General features: G+C 37.8%; 2 protein-coding genes across 2 annotated transcripts; one reads left to right on the forward strand and one right to left on the reverse strand.

Annotated features, from left to right (window-relative positions):
• Nucleotides 1-8,835: 8,835 nt before the first annotated feature.
• Nucleotides 8,836-9,765, reverse strand: LOC5580217 (chymotrypsin-2). Its single transcript, XM_001662026.2, has 2 exons — nucleotides 9,254-9,765; nucleotides 8,836-9,194 (listed from the first exon to the last, which is right to left on the reverse strand). The coding sequence occupies exons 1-2, from the start codon at nucleotides 9,731-9,733 to the stop codon at nucleotides 8,898-8,900; spliced, it is 777 nt and encodes a 258-aa protein (XP_001662076.1). The 5' UTR covers nucleotides 9,734-9,765; the 3' UTR covers nucleotides 8,836-8,897.
• A 3,839-nt stretch (nucleotides 9,766-13,604) lies between these two features.
• On the forward strand, nucleotides 13,605-14,526 carry LOC5580218 (chymotrypsin-2). Its single transcript, XM_001662027.2, has 2 exons — nucleotides 13,605-14,108; nucleotides 14,168-14,526. The coding sequence occupies exons 1-2, from the start codon at nucleotides 13,629-13,631 to the stop codon at nucleotides 14,462-14,464; spliced, it is 777 nt and encodes a 258-aa protein (XP_001662077.2). The 5' UTR covers nucleotides 13,605-13,628; the 3' UTR covers nucleotides 14,465-14,526.
• The last annotated feature ends 669 nt before the right edge of the window (nucleotides 14,527-15,195 follow it).

The following is a 15,195-nucleotide window of genomic DNA, read 5'->3' on the forward strand; positions in this document are numbered from 1 at the left end:
GTACTATGTTTTTATCTCACACACAACTAAGTTTTAAACCATTTAAACTGTAGCCTGTAAGTTTTAATTAGCATGTAAGTTTTAATCTAGTTCTAAGTGTACAAATTTTATAATTCACCTTTGCATATAATAATAAATCCAAAAATAATTTTTAACTATCAATCAATAAATCGAATTATCACCGACTATCCCACAGTTGATAAACAATCCTTCACTTTTATCGAGTCATTGATTTTGAAGTTTTGCCGACGTCAAACGATCCAGTGGGCATAGGTAGTGGCTCATGATCTCTATCAACAGGGGTGTCCACTACAATGGGCTGTTGCGGCGAACACATTGTTTCAAAAAGTTGACAAATTTGCGCATGAACTAAACGCAATTTTGGCAAAAACCTTAATTATCATTAGCTTATGAATATACGAAAGAGAGGCACCATTCATGGTTCGAAAATGTTTCATCAATAAATCTTTATTTGAACGTTTAACAAGATGAGTCATCCCGATCAATGTTACCCCGCTGATCAATGTTACCCCGGATTACGGTACTAAGTTATTTCATTGAAAAAAAATTGCACAGGTATGCTACAAAAAAAATACAACAATATAAACATTTTTATCTGTTTGAAAAAAAGTCTGATTATCGTTATACGACTTGCCCATACCTTCTGGTACACCCTATAGTTCAATGCAGCAAACTTCATAGCATTTAGATAAAATTTGATGATAAAAACATGGAATCGTGAGCTTCTAGATAATCTGAACCACCGTCAATTTTCTAATCACGTGGGGCAAGTGAAAAGTTTCTCATTATAGATTGAATTTGTGTTTTCTCTTTAGGTAGCAATGAGTATACAACGTTCGCAGTTATCATAGAACAGCAGAACGTGCTGATAATTTAAGAAAAAAAAAACACTATACTAAAAGCTTTAAAAGCTATTATCATGGCCAAATCATGGAACTTCTCTAAAAAAAGGTTGCCAAATATTACGATATTAATATGTTTACTTCGGACAGCCGATTAAAAGGAAGATGTTGATTGAAAAGTTCCAATAAGAGAACACACGGAAATCTCGTGGAATATCTATGTAAAGCTAGTTTAAAACATAAAAATGGGGTACAGGTGTATCCACATAAAAAGTTTCTAAATACTTTATTGAAGGATTCCGTTTGATTTCTCCCGAAGAGTTGTCCGACGTCATATCTAAATTTCTTAACCAATAACAAGCGGTGTCAATTCTACAGAGAAGAAATGCAATTGCTGTCCCATGATGTTAGAACTAAAATTGGAAATGTTGCAGTAATAATGTTGTCGAATCATTTCAACAAACGTAACTGAACAGAAGAAAATTCAACTAACAAGAATATTTTTTACTTTGTTTACATGTTACTTATGTTATTGTTCATTGGGACGCCTTAACAGATGTTAAAGGTAATAGAAATTGTGAATATAACTGTTAGTTTTTGAATTTATTGTTCAAAACAATGAACTTTTCACATGCCCCACTTTTGGGGCGAGTGAAAAGTAAGGAGAAGTTTTTCAAAAACTTTTCCTGTACTTTATTCTTCAATTTTACATAAAAATAAATTTCAGCATACTGCTTATATTGGGTGAGAGTCAAGCTAAAAAATATACACGACCTCATTTGTTTTAATTTAAAGTCTCTAGGATTTGAAGAATCCCAACTATGCGAAATCCATTACCCACCTGCCCCACGGTACCTTAATGAACAATTTAAACAAACTCTGTAATACTTATGACACACTTGTGGTACTACAAGCCATAGTAAAACATCTTCACTCAAGTTCAATTTTGAAAGGTTTAACAAAACAAAACGACGACTTACGTGAAACATTACATGTTTCAAAAACTTTCTAGCAACTGTTGTAGAACAAATTGCATATTTTTAATTTTGGATTTAAGTTTTCGGTGTTACTTGGGCATCCGAAAGGCAGACAGTGTGATTTATAATTTTGCCATCAGGTGTTGCTATTGATCACGTTTAGAGTTTTCATTTTCCGGCCGTTTTGATTGTCCTGGGATAATAATTGATGCCTATCTTGGGAAATCCTTGGATCCCGGAATTTTTGAGAATGTCAATAAAACCAGTGTTTTGTTGAAATGAAGGTAAAATTTCGTCAATATAATGGGTTTAAAATTAAATACAGTGAAACCTCCATGAGTCGATATTGAAGGGACCATCGACTAATGGAAATATCGAGTCATAGAACAGAAATCCTTTGGAAGGCAGTTTCGAGGGACCATCATAGTAACCATTAAATTTTGTTTCTAGTATGGTTCCATGAGTCGATATCGAGTCATGGAACATCGACTCATGGAGGTATCACTGTATAAAAGAAAAAATAAAAATCACACAGTATGTTGTATATGACTTATTTTTTGCTGATGAAGTGATTAAAACAAAAATTTAAGCTAGCTTTGACTAATAAATGAAAATGCGATGAACATTCGAGTCATAATATAAAACTTATTTTTCAAACTTAGAAAAACACAATATATTTTTAAGGTCTTTCGGGGTATTTAAGCACATCATATTAAAAGTTAATTTCTGATTACTATATTCTATGCTTATCGAAACGGCTTTGTCCATGAGAATGGATTGGCATTTTCATAATCACTACACTTTTTTATATCTAATTTAGGCGAGGGATTATTAGAGTATGTTTAAAACTACAAAACTACTTTTTGCAAAAAGTGAAGTGTTAAAGTTCAATTTGTGGTTTTAATTTTCATAATATTAATATTCATTTTATACACTTCCCTTTTTGGTGCTTTTCTATTGTATCGAATTATATCAGATCTCATTCATAAACTACCGTAAATTCGGGTGAAATTGATCAGTAGGGTGAAATTGATCACCGTGTCACTCGAATTTATTTCTTCCTGATGGAGCACCAATATCAAAGTAGCTAAGAGTAAATGAACGTTGTTTGTCGTAACTATTATTGAATTGTGTGCTGTGATGTGTTTTGCGTTAAAGAATGTTTATTTTTATGAAAATAATGCAAAATTATAAAATCATGTACGGTGCAGTATTGACAAACATCCATGAACTCCTAGTTCTAGACAATGATTTGAACATTGTTTAAACCTGTAAGTTTGTGAGGATGCTTGAAATGTATCCCCAAGCTAGATTTCATAACCAGAACTCGTACTAATTTGCACATTCGGTGGAAATAATTTAATAACTGTGAGATATCAGAAAAATCCTTTGGAAATTGTATACATTTAGGCGTTTTCCGCTTTTTTTAACTATTCATTATTGGGATCATGCACAAACGTTACGCTCCAAGGGGGGGAGGGGGTCGAGCCAAGCGTGACAAGCCTTACAAAATTTTCTGAAAACTCATACAAAATGTGTGACAAAGGGGGTGGGGGTCGAAAAAGTTGAAATTTAGCGTGACATAATTTGTGTACCATCCCATTTCTATGAATATTGTATTTTTAAGAATTTAGCAAGCATATTCGGATTCAGGGAGCTCAACTTTATAATAGAGGGTTGGTTTGAAAACTAACAATAGCCGTATTGATAAGTGATCAATTTCACCCCGAAATGAGATTCCCCGCATTTTTATTTCAGAGATATTACTTAGCACTAAAATGACATTTGTTAGAAAATGTCGGTACATGAGTCAATGAGGCTCACCTTCGTACTTGTTTTCCTGCATTCAGTTGTTAGGCATTATCAACATTATGAAAAACAGACAAGAAAAACCGTGAAAAATGATCAATTTCACCCGAAATAACGGTACTTGTTCAGGTTTGATTTACTTCATGTGCGAGTGCTTTAGGCCGAACTTTCATCATATTCAAACTCTTAAAGTCAGTTTTAATTCATATCCAAGTGATTCGAGATTCATAGATTTCATATTCAAGTGATTCATGTCTGATTCACTTCATATTCATGTGTGTAAGGTTTGATTCACTTCATATTCAAGTGATTCATGTTTGATTCAGATTATATGTTCAAGAGACTCAAGACCGATTCTCTTCATATTCAAGTGGTTCAGGTTTTGTTCGCTTCATATCCAAGTGTTCCACCTCAGATTCACTTCATATAGTAGTAATTTAGAATTGATTTACTCTGTATTCCAGTGATTCATGTTGGATTACCTATATTTCTAAGTAATTCATACATATAAGATGTACATCATACCTAGGGAATCATGTCGAATGTGCTGCAACTTCATTTGATTCAGGCATGAATTACTTAATAGCCAAGTGGTTCAGCCCAAATTTAGGTTCAAATTCAGTTTCATTTCACTGCATTTTACAGTTATTCAGGAATGAATCACTACGTGTTCACGCAGTAAGGACTTACACACTTTATTTTCAATTGTTTCATGCCAAGTTCGCTCTATTTTCAAGTGTACGATTGACCCCATTTTCTAGAAATTCAGTGCTGATTTATTCCATATTTGAGGAACTCATTATAAATTCACTTAATCCTTCAAAATTCAGCTTTAATTCACGTCATGTCCCTTTTGCTCCCTAGGCAATGTACTTTTATCGGTAGAATTAGATTAACCGATTAAAAAGATGAAATCCTTAACGGGTGTTATTTAGAAAACTGCTAAGAAGGTGGCATATGTGTGAGACAAAATTTTCAAATAGTTTTATCATTGAATATTGGCCGTTATATTCTAGTGGTACAAAATGAAAGTCTCTATTTGTTTGCGCTATTTACATAATTGGTACCCTATACTGACAAAAAGAACTCTTTTGTTGGATCCACCATTCATCATTACAAATGCATTACATCTCGAATCATGATTTAGTTGCTCGTGCGACAGATATAGTGTTGCCTTCCACAAGCTGGCGATCTCCGATGCTAGAAACTTGAATGTTAAACAGTTTCGTATCTTCTTACTTACATCTCACAGTATCCAGTTACCTCTGCAAGCAGCCAGTCACTTTTCCAATTTGCGATTGCTTCAATTTCTCATTCACTTCACGTGTCGCCAACGAAACGGATTACTCTCGAGTTCTGTTGCAGAGATTTCAAAGCGAACAGGTTGTTCACTCAATGCCATTTCAGTGGAATTGTAATCTGATTTTTTTACTCAATAGTGTGGAGATTACTCGAGCTCAAAAGTGGGTACAGCTGTACTAATAATTCAATTCGAAGAAGTTTGCATCTACAAAGCATTCCTCCAACCACCGAGAATGCTTTTATCAAACAAGATTATCGCCACAAAACTTGCCAGCTCAAACATGGACACCAGTTGTGCAGCACGAGTTGCAAACCCTTATGATAATTTGCTAAGATGTAGTCTCTAATTTGCGACTAGGTTTCGTTGCTCGGCCGGCTCGAGCAACTTTCGCGTCTAATGGATTGCGGAGCTTTGCCTGGCCCAGCTTGCGAAAACGCCAAGCAATGTGCTTTTATTTGAGTTTAAACTTTAGAGCACTGTTGTGCTGCATTTTACTTCTCCTATTATTGAATTAAAGCAAGGGAACGACAAGCAACAAAGTTCTGAAACATTTTGCCGCTGTAAGGAAACTTCGGCTGACCAAACTCAAATGAAATATTTATTTGCCAGATAATAAACCTGTTGATTCTTGACATTACACAAAGCATGAGTTTATATGATAGCAAGGATAACTGTCAACCAGAAAAGGTAGGTACCGTCAAAGCCTGTCAAAGATCATTATCACGAAAACTTTCTAGTGACAAATCATTTTTAGCGACGATCCCCATAATAATATTTTTGCCAGGGCGAAAATTTTGGATTATATTCCTTTTGTTTATTTTATAAGTAGTTTTGTAGGGACTTTCATAGCCGAGTAGTAAAGTCCGCGGCTACTAAGCAAAGCCATGATTAAGGTGTATGGGTTCAATTCCCGGTCGTTACAGGATCACGGTGCCCCGACAGACCGTTATTATGTAAAAAAATTGTCCATCAAATCTGAGCACAGGGCTCGATTCCTGTGGTCATTCTGCACCTCTGGGCCAATTTTTAAAAAAATCCCTAGGAGGAATCTCAAGAAATCTTGATTTGAAGTTTTTTACTTAAAAATTTTATATAATCCATATTAAAATTTTGCAATAGCACTGAAAAAACCTACAAAACCGCTCAGAAAGTTGGCCAAACTGTTCTTAACTAGTATACAATTGTTACCGTTGTTAAAATAAAAAAAAAATACAACTAGCTTAACTTAATCCACTCCTTAAGGTGAAGATGAATAGTAAAACAAATTAAATCGAAGCCAAACTGCAAAATTTTAAGAGCACAAATCTGGAGAACCGAATACCCGTTTGAGCAGAGGATTTAATCGATTGGTCACCACCAGCTAGTGACCAGTCGTTTCGGTTTTCTTCTTAAACGGATGTTTGGTTTTCCAGATTCGTGATCTTAAAAACTTAATGTTTGGCTTCGATTTAACTTATTTTTTCATAGTTTACTGGTTTAAATTTCATTGATTGTTGTTTTCCATATTAAACCGATTGAAAAGTAAACCAAATAAATCAATAATTAACAATGCTGTTATTTATAAAAAGTACCTGAGAATAAATGTTGCACAATAATAGTTACCAGATCAGTCATGTGAATATTTTTATAGTCAATTACAGCTAGTATTACCGGTTGTTTCAAATTTTGAATGATTTGGTTACTCTGGTACGCTCAAGTCAATAACAGAATGATCATACGCCGATGTCTTCCACGGGGACGCTGAGCTTCACCTGATTGATGCAACTTTTTCTTCCGGCATTCGCACTAAATGACCAGCTCACTGAAGTTTGCCTATTTTATTCGCCCAATAGTTTTCGGTCCTGTTCTCAAATAAATGTGTTAAGGGAGTCAAGAATAAGCGTTTTATACATGACAAATTAATAGTGATGTTTCTTTTAGGCATGCTTGCATTCATCGTTGCTCTCTTTGAATTATGATTGAAAACTGATTTGGTTCTCGAAACACTTTTCACTGTTGTACAATAAAGGATCGCGAGGTGTTTTGGCGAAGTTGTCAATGAAATAATTTATCTATGAAGTCAGATAAGCCTTTATCAAGCAACAGTGTAGAAAAGTCGTTTCCCTTTGCAAGCTTCGGGTCCCTAAGCCGGTTACGTAATCCGTAAAGGAGATATTCACAGCCAGAACACGTGTTTTTACTCCAAGGGAAACATTATTATCATACGTCACAATTGTTATATGGCTCTTCAACAAATTCATCCACATCTCAATCAAGCACTGCATCAGCGCCAACACATCTGAACCTTCTTCTTTCTCTACATGCAACCATATACGTTTGGGTAGAGTAAATGGCATTACACGCTTATCCTAGTTGTCCATCTTTGAAATAGTGAAACCCTTCTTTACTGAACTGCGATCGATTCCAATAATGTCATGGTCTGCAAAATCAAGGAGTATATGCGACAAAACCCAATATTGAACAGTAAATTCAGAAACTTATCTGTTCTTAGTCCATGTAATTTTCCAAAACAAAAAAAATAAGCTCCTCGTCTATAATTTTTACACCTGATTGCATTTGTCAGCTTAATCCGCTTCAAGTCTTATTTTTAAGACATTGATATTACCTGCAACAGCTATTTTTTTGTTACTGAATCGAATGCGACTTAGAAGTCAATAAACAGATTGACGATGAATCCCGAAAAAAATAAAACGAAATGAAGGGTTGCAGGTATATAGAGTGAAAGTCCAAGTGAATTTGATACTTAAATAGTACTTATTGGGAATTTGTTTGAAGTTGTTAATCGTCGAACATTTGCTACATATGGTCGGAGTTCAAACAGATCTGACTAGATGACATTTTGGCCTTGCAAAGATGAGTCAAGGACTCTATCAATTACAATATTTCCAATTCTTTTGATGTTTTTTCAAATAGATAAGTTCCCTTCTCACAGCAAATAATGCACGAATTTTATTATACTTATACCGAATGCTTGGGGCACGTTTTCCTGAAACCATTAAAAACACTAGGTCCAGTCTCTCTGAACACCGACCATATGACAATCATGTATCTCGTCTAGTTATAATCCTGTTGTGGCTGAGAATGTTGAACAAAACATTTTTTATGTTAAGTGCTGAGGGCAACACTCGGTGGAAAACTGGACGTAAACAGCAAGAGTAGTACCATATGTACAAAAAGCAATTTTTATTAAGCAAAATAAATACGGCAGACTTTTGTGGGCTGGTCACTTAGTATGAAAGTCGTAAAATAAGCTGTTAATTAATAATATTCTGCATTGAATGTTTCACGTTTATGGAACGTGACATCAATTGTTTATTGACATTTATTTCTTAGATTTCATTCTATTAAACTAAGCTTACTGGTTTAAGCCATGTAAAACTATACTTAAGCCACTCTGGTAAGTTAAGCCAGTTGTAAATATTTCTAATTGTAGCAAAAGTAACAATTGTATACTAGTTTAGAACAGTTGGGCCAACTTTTTAAGCGTTTTTGTAGGTTTTTTGGATTATATTGAATTTTTAAGTAAAAAACTTCAATTCATGATTTCTAAAGATTCCTCCTAGGGATTTTTTTAAAAATTGGCCCAGAGGTGCAGAATGACCTTTGGAATCGAGCCCTGTGCTCAGATTTGATGGACAATTTTTTTACATAATAACGGTCTGTCGGGGCACCGTGAGGATCTTTTCATGACATAAATTTCCTTGGCTTCACTGCTGGGCATAGACTATCATCGAACCTGCAAGATGATATAAGAAAGCTTTGTCAAACAGAAAATGTTCAGCTGATAACTGTGGAACTGCTCATTATTCACCAAGCTGAGACACATTGGGGTCGTAATGTCAAGAAGAAGAAGGGCAAGAATAAGAAGAAGAAGCAGTAGTTTCAAATAATTATTTTTTTTATTCAATTCACTAAGCTACGCAAAAATGACCGGCTAAGAAATATTCAGTTGGCCGTGTTCTCCAAGATCCATGCACGGTGCGACGAAACACGGGCGAACACATCTGGGAATCCTTGAGCGCAGGCAATACCCCACGATACGATACCCTGTTGGCGACCATCGTGCGACAATGGGCCACCGGAATCTCCCATGCACATTCCAATGCCAGTGGGGCTCGAAGAGCAGATGGTATTGTCATGAACACGGGCAGCGTTCACTACGTTGTGTCGGCTACGGCACTCAGCAAGGGTGATGATGTTCACGTTGACCCACTGCATGTGGTTCGGCAGCGATCCTGGGTTCTGTGGATTGGAAAGTGTTATTGATTGTCATGCACCAATATGACTTTGCAGTAACTCACCGAGGTCTGACCCCAACCGGAGGCCTGAGCATTGGTGGCAGAGTCGACAAAGTTCTGCTCCAGGGCAACTGGGGCAACAGTGCTGGTGAACACGAATGGAGTGGCAACGCGAACGACCGAAACATCGTTGGCCAACGTGAGCGCGCTGTATCCTGGATGGTTGATGATCTGGCTCGATGGGTGACGTTCGCCACCAGCGTTCAACAGCAGGGTTCCGACAACGACGATCGTGTTGGCAGTGGTTCTTCCCACGGTACAGTGAGCAGCCGACAGGACCCAGTTGTTGTTGATGATCGAACCACCGCAGAAGTGAGCGTTGGCAGCCGAACGCAGCGAGACCTGGTACGGGAACTGACCTGCGTTAGCGTTCGATCCTCCGACGATGAAACCTTCCCAGTCAGCGTACTGATCAGGGAGGACACCTCCGAAAGCAGCGCCCACCAAACCAAACAGAAGAACAGCCAAGCTCAAACGGGACATTTTGGGTGAATGAATACGACGAATAAGATGGTAATGGCTTTTATAAAGGAGATTGTGTTATCGGTATTAGACTTAGGGTAACCTGCGTTGACCGTTGATTATGTCGTTATACAGAGGTTGGTTTTTTCACTCTGATAAGCTTGATGAGAGTGAAAATACAGAAACGTCATATTTTGGGTTTCAATCTTTTATCGATTATCCGTTATCTTGTGTTTTAAGTATTACAATCGCATTGGAACTAGCTCTGCATTTTAAAACAACCAATTTTATTTTTATATTCGCATCAGTGCCATTCATTTGCACACTGTTGAAAAAAATGACTCACCAAATTAATTCAGAGTTTCTTGGTTTTTCTGGCGGGTATGCAGATTTGCGACTTCATGCTATGGAAAATACAACCAATGGTGACGAAATAAGAATTGGAGAACTGTTTTGTATGAAGTACCCCAAAGTCATACTAAATGATGGGAAGGGGGCAGTGGCGTAGCTAGAGTCTTCGTGGCCCGTTGCGGAGCCAGATTTGGGGACCCCTCCGAAGGAGGTTTGCACAATTTTTTTTACCGAGTACTATTATTACGAATTTCGAGTACTATTATTACGAATTATTCAAACCCACGACACTTGTATGCCAGACGAGTGCTTTACCAACTAAGCTACCGTGGCACTTGGCGATTCAATAACTCAGAAGGTTACAATTTTCCAATTCAAACACAATATTTGTCAACAAGAGACATAAAAGTAGCCATCCTAGCATCAATACCAAAAAAATTCGTGATTAAATGGTCAATATATTCTCTGCCTGTGAAAAATCACCCGTACCAGGGCGTAACTAGAATTTCGTCCAGGACATAGTTTGTATTGCTACCACTTGTGGAATAAAAAAATATATATGTGAAGCGATTGCCTTAAAAGTTTCTATATGTTTCTGTTTAAAAGGATCTTAAGAGATATTGCTGGATAACTTTCTGTATACTGTACGGTTATAAGTAGGACTGAGGACTCGTGACAAATTCTTGGATTATATTTACTATATATCTGATGAAATCGCTGAACAAATTTCAGAAATTCTAGTATTGGCAAATCACTGATAAATTCTTTATTGAAGCTTTTTATGCATATCTAGCATACTATGCTATGTTATTTTATGAGGAGTTCCCAGCGAAACTTATAGAGGTATCCCTAGAGAAAATTTTCCAATTATTTGAAAAATAAAACATGCACAGATTTTCCAGCAGTAAAAATTTGGAACTTCTTGAACTCTGTCGAAATTTCTTAAATTCTTGTTTTTTCTCGAAACTTTTTGTAAACGAAGTGTTAGAAGAAAATTTGCAAGAATATTTAAAAGAATGCTTAAAAAACTGGTAAAACTACTAAGGTCTTTCTGGGAAACTTTTTGCAATTATCGCAAATTCATAAGATAAATACCAGAAAAAAATCTCAGATAAATCTCAAGGGGTATGTTTGAAATAAGTAAAATAATTCGAGGAAGATTCCATCTAGTTAATGGTTAAGAAATACTTGTGAAAACCACGGGCTTGGCCAAAGGTACGCCAAGAATTTTTTTCAATGGTTTTCAGGGGGAAAATGCTCAAAGGTCGCCTTAGTGAAATTCTTGGTTGAAACCTTGATAAATTCCTAGAATGATTCCTGTATACAGTCTTGAAGAATCCTTTGAAAAGAAATAAAATAGTCCTATTCGCAATCTCTGTGGCCTTTTTTTTTAAATCTCGTAATGAATTAACGTCCTTTATCATAGTGATTTAAAGCCCGAATGGATTCTTCAGAAATTGATAGAAAAAATCCTGATAGCATTGCTCAAAACATTCTGTAGTGTTTTCTACATGGAAGCTGTTCGGATCGGTGAAATCAATGTAGCAGCAGAGTTAATCAGCACTGCTCAAAGCTAAAATGTATGTAATGCTTTAGTAAATAATCCAACAAAGAGTTTTATTTTGCTTACATGGTCTTCTATCGTACCACTTCAACTTCTCTATTGCCTTCAATGGCGAGTCACAATTGAGCTCTGAATACTGCAATTATAACTTTTAAGTAGAATTTATCATAGTTGACAAAAATGTGTAGTTGTACCTATTTAATCCAACATTTGGTCGATATGGCAGATAACCAATAGTTGCCTATGCCTATCACCTCTCTTAACCTACGAATGCGATTAATTATAGTTGAGTATCGATACATATGTAGTATCCTTACCCAAATCTCTGCTATTCAAGGCACTTCTAGCTAATTTAGCAACAAATGATTAGCGTACAAAGTTAGCATATCATTTAAACGTAATTTGGCTGTAGGTAGCACTGTTTTTAGCACCAACCAGGGATTTCCCAAACCCACCAAGAACGGATGGCCCAAAACTGTAGCAGACGGCGTGACCCTTTCAAACCCGACAGTTTAATTTTGTCCAAAAAAGTTTTAACTTGTTGATTTATATATCGAGTGAGTTGTGTCATGATTTTTTGTTTGTTCAATTTGTAAGTGTTAAAATTTGGGCCAATTTTCAATAAATTTTAGGCCCTGAAGATGGTGCAATAGCCGGAACGAAACGTCGGCGATGATTAGAAATTAGTCAACGCAATTAATTAGACTGAAAGCCGAAACTCCGAAAATATCTACCACCGTTGATCGAAAGTATTTGTCATTTGATGACTCTCCATGGTATTAACTCCAATTTGTCAAAAATGTCGAATGTGACTGTTTTGCAGTTATGGGCAGAGTAGACCGGATACATAAAAGGCGAACACAAAATTATTGCGACACTGCAAATGTCATGCCAATTTTCTTATAATGTTTAGAATCAAACCAAAATTTAAGGGTAGTTTTATACATATATTTATTTCAAAAATCAAAAGAAAAGTTAATCGATGGAGCCTTGAGTGTCAAATAGAAGGCATATTCACTTGATGCCCTCCATCAAAGTCTTTACAGTGTCATCTGGTACCAGTTTCTAAGTTTTTTTTTCATTTTCTTAACATGTCCTTCTCGTCTTTGACTGTCTTCTTGCTCTTCCGAAGTTCCTGCTTCATTATTGCCCAGTACTGCTCCACCGGGCGCAGCTCCGGACAGTTTGGTGGATTCATGTCCTTTGGAACAAAATGGACAGAATTGGCCTCATACCACTCCCGGACATTTTTAGAATAGTGGCATGATGCCAAATCTGGCCAAAATAGCGGAGCTTCGTCGTGCTGCTGCAAGAACGGCAAAAGGCGCTTCTCGAGGCACTCAGATTTGTAGATCTCGCCATTTACTGAGCCTTTTGTCACGAAAGGCTCACTCCTCAATCCGCAAGAGCAGATGGACTGCCAAATGAGATATTTGGAGGCGACATTTTCTTCTTCTTAAATTTGTCGTCCACATCGAACTTGCTCTTGCCGGTAAAAAAATATGCTCTTATATACGATTCGTCGTCCATCACATAGCAGCCATATTTTGTCAGCATCTTCTCGTAGAGCTTCCGTGCCAGAGATGTAGCCGTCGATTGTTGCCGCTCATGTAGTCGTATGTATGTAGTCCAGCTCTCTTCTTTGCATTCTGGATGTAGCTCTGTGACATGCCGATCTTTTTAGCAAAATCACGGCTTGAGACGTTGGAATTTGCTTCAATCACCCGCTTCACCTTTCCCTCCGTCTTCTTGTTCACCGGTCCCGGTTTTCTACCAGCTCCTTTGCCGCGGTCCAACATCAACCGCTCCTGGAACCGCTTCAACACTCTGGAGACGGTTGAATGGTGAATGTTCAACATTTTTCCCAACTGCCGGTGCGACAGTTCAGGAAATTCCGACATGATCAACGGTCAACGCAGGTTACCCTAAGTCTAATACCGATAACACAATCTCCTTTATAAAAGCCATTACCATCGTATTCGTCGTATTCATTCACCCAAAATGTCCCGTTTGAGCTTGGCTGTTCTTCTGTTTGGTTTGGTGGGCGCTGCTTTCGGAGGTGTCCTCCCTAATCAGTACGCTGACTGGGAAGGTTTCATCGTCGGAGGATCGAACGCTAACGCAGGTCAGTTCCCGTACCAGGTCTCGCTGCGTTCGGCTGCCAACGCTCACTTCTGCGGTGGTTCGATCATCAACAACAACTGGGTCCTGTCGGCTGCTCACTGTACCGTGGGAAGAACCACTGCCAACACGATCGTCGTTGTCGGAACCCTGCTGTTGAACGCCGGTGGCGAACGTCACCCATCGAGCCAGATCATCAACCATCCAGGATACAGCGCGCTCACGTTGGCCAACGATGTTTCGGTCGTTCGCGTTGCCACTCCATTCGTGTTCACCAGCACTGTCGCCCCAGTTGCCCTGGAGCAGAACTTTGTCGACTCTGCCACCAATGCTCAGGCCTCCGGTTGGGGTCAGACTTCGGTGAGTTACTGCAAAGTCTTATTGGTGCATGACAGTCAATAACTCTTTCCAATCCACAGAACCCAGGATCGCTGCCGAACCACATGCAGTGGGTCAATGTGAACATCATCACCCTGGCTGAGTGCCGTAGCCGACACAACGTAGTGAACGCTGCCCGTGTTCATGACAATACCATCTGCTCTTCGAGCCCCACTGGCATCGGAATGTGCATGGGAGATTCCGGTGGCCCATTGTCGCACGATGGTCGCCAACAGGGTATCGTTTCGTGGGGTATTGCCTGCGCTCAAGGATTCCCAGATGTGTTCGCCCGTGTTTCGTCACATCGTGCATGGATCTTGGAGAATACGGCCAACTGAACATTTCTTAGCCGGTCATATTTTCGTAGCTTAGTGAATTGAATAAAAAATATTTTTGTGAAAATTTGAAATTTACTAATGATAATGGAAAAAAGTATCTACGTAGGGATCCTTTTCTTGGCACTTATAATTCACTTCGGCAGTGGAGGTTTTCGAAGGCCACTGTGCTCATATTTGGTTGCAATATGCGTCACATTGAAGTGCTCCTAATTGCAAAGTTTCAGACAATTCGGTCGAGAAAAAACCCCCCATGCCCAAGTGAATCATGAATGTGTCCGAGTAGCACTGCACGAAATCGTTTAAACTTCCCTTAGTTTGTCGATATCCACATAGGAAAGAAAAAAATCTGAAGACTAATCAAATGGACCACTACAGAAAAACGTTTGCAAAATTTTACAGAAGATAAATTTTTAACTTCTGAAATCACTGCACAGTGGTCCAGGAATCAGTTTTACGCGGAAAGATGCATTTTGAGCTTTAGAATGAAACATTAGACAAAAGTGGTCTTCTACAAAGTTGTTTGTATTAGTTAAGCCATTTGGTTGGTGTTATTGAAAATTAGGGTGGACCACATTTTCATAGAAATTGTGTAACTAACTTTCTTATTTGTAGAAATTATATTATACATGCTTCAGCAAAGTTATAGACCATTCAATTTCAAGCAACTTTGCCAAAAAAAGTTTTTTTGTATCTCTTAAATTGACCGATTTAGAGCTTTTTTCCTGCAGTGA

Source organism: Aedes aegypti, chromosome 3 (genome assembly GCF_002204515.2).
Source record: "Aedes aegypti strain LVP_AGWG chromosome 3, AaegL5.0 Primary Assembly, whole genome shotgun sequence".
Classification (NCBI taxonomy): Eukaryota; Metazoa; Arthropoda; class Insecta; order Diptera; family Culicidae; genus Aedes; species Aedes aegypti.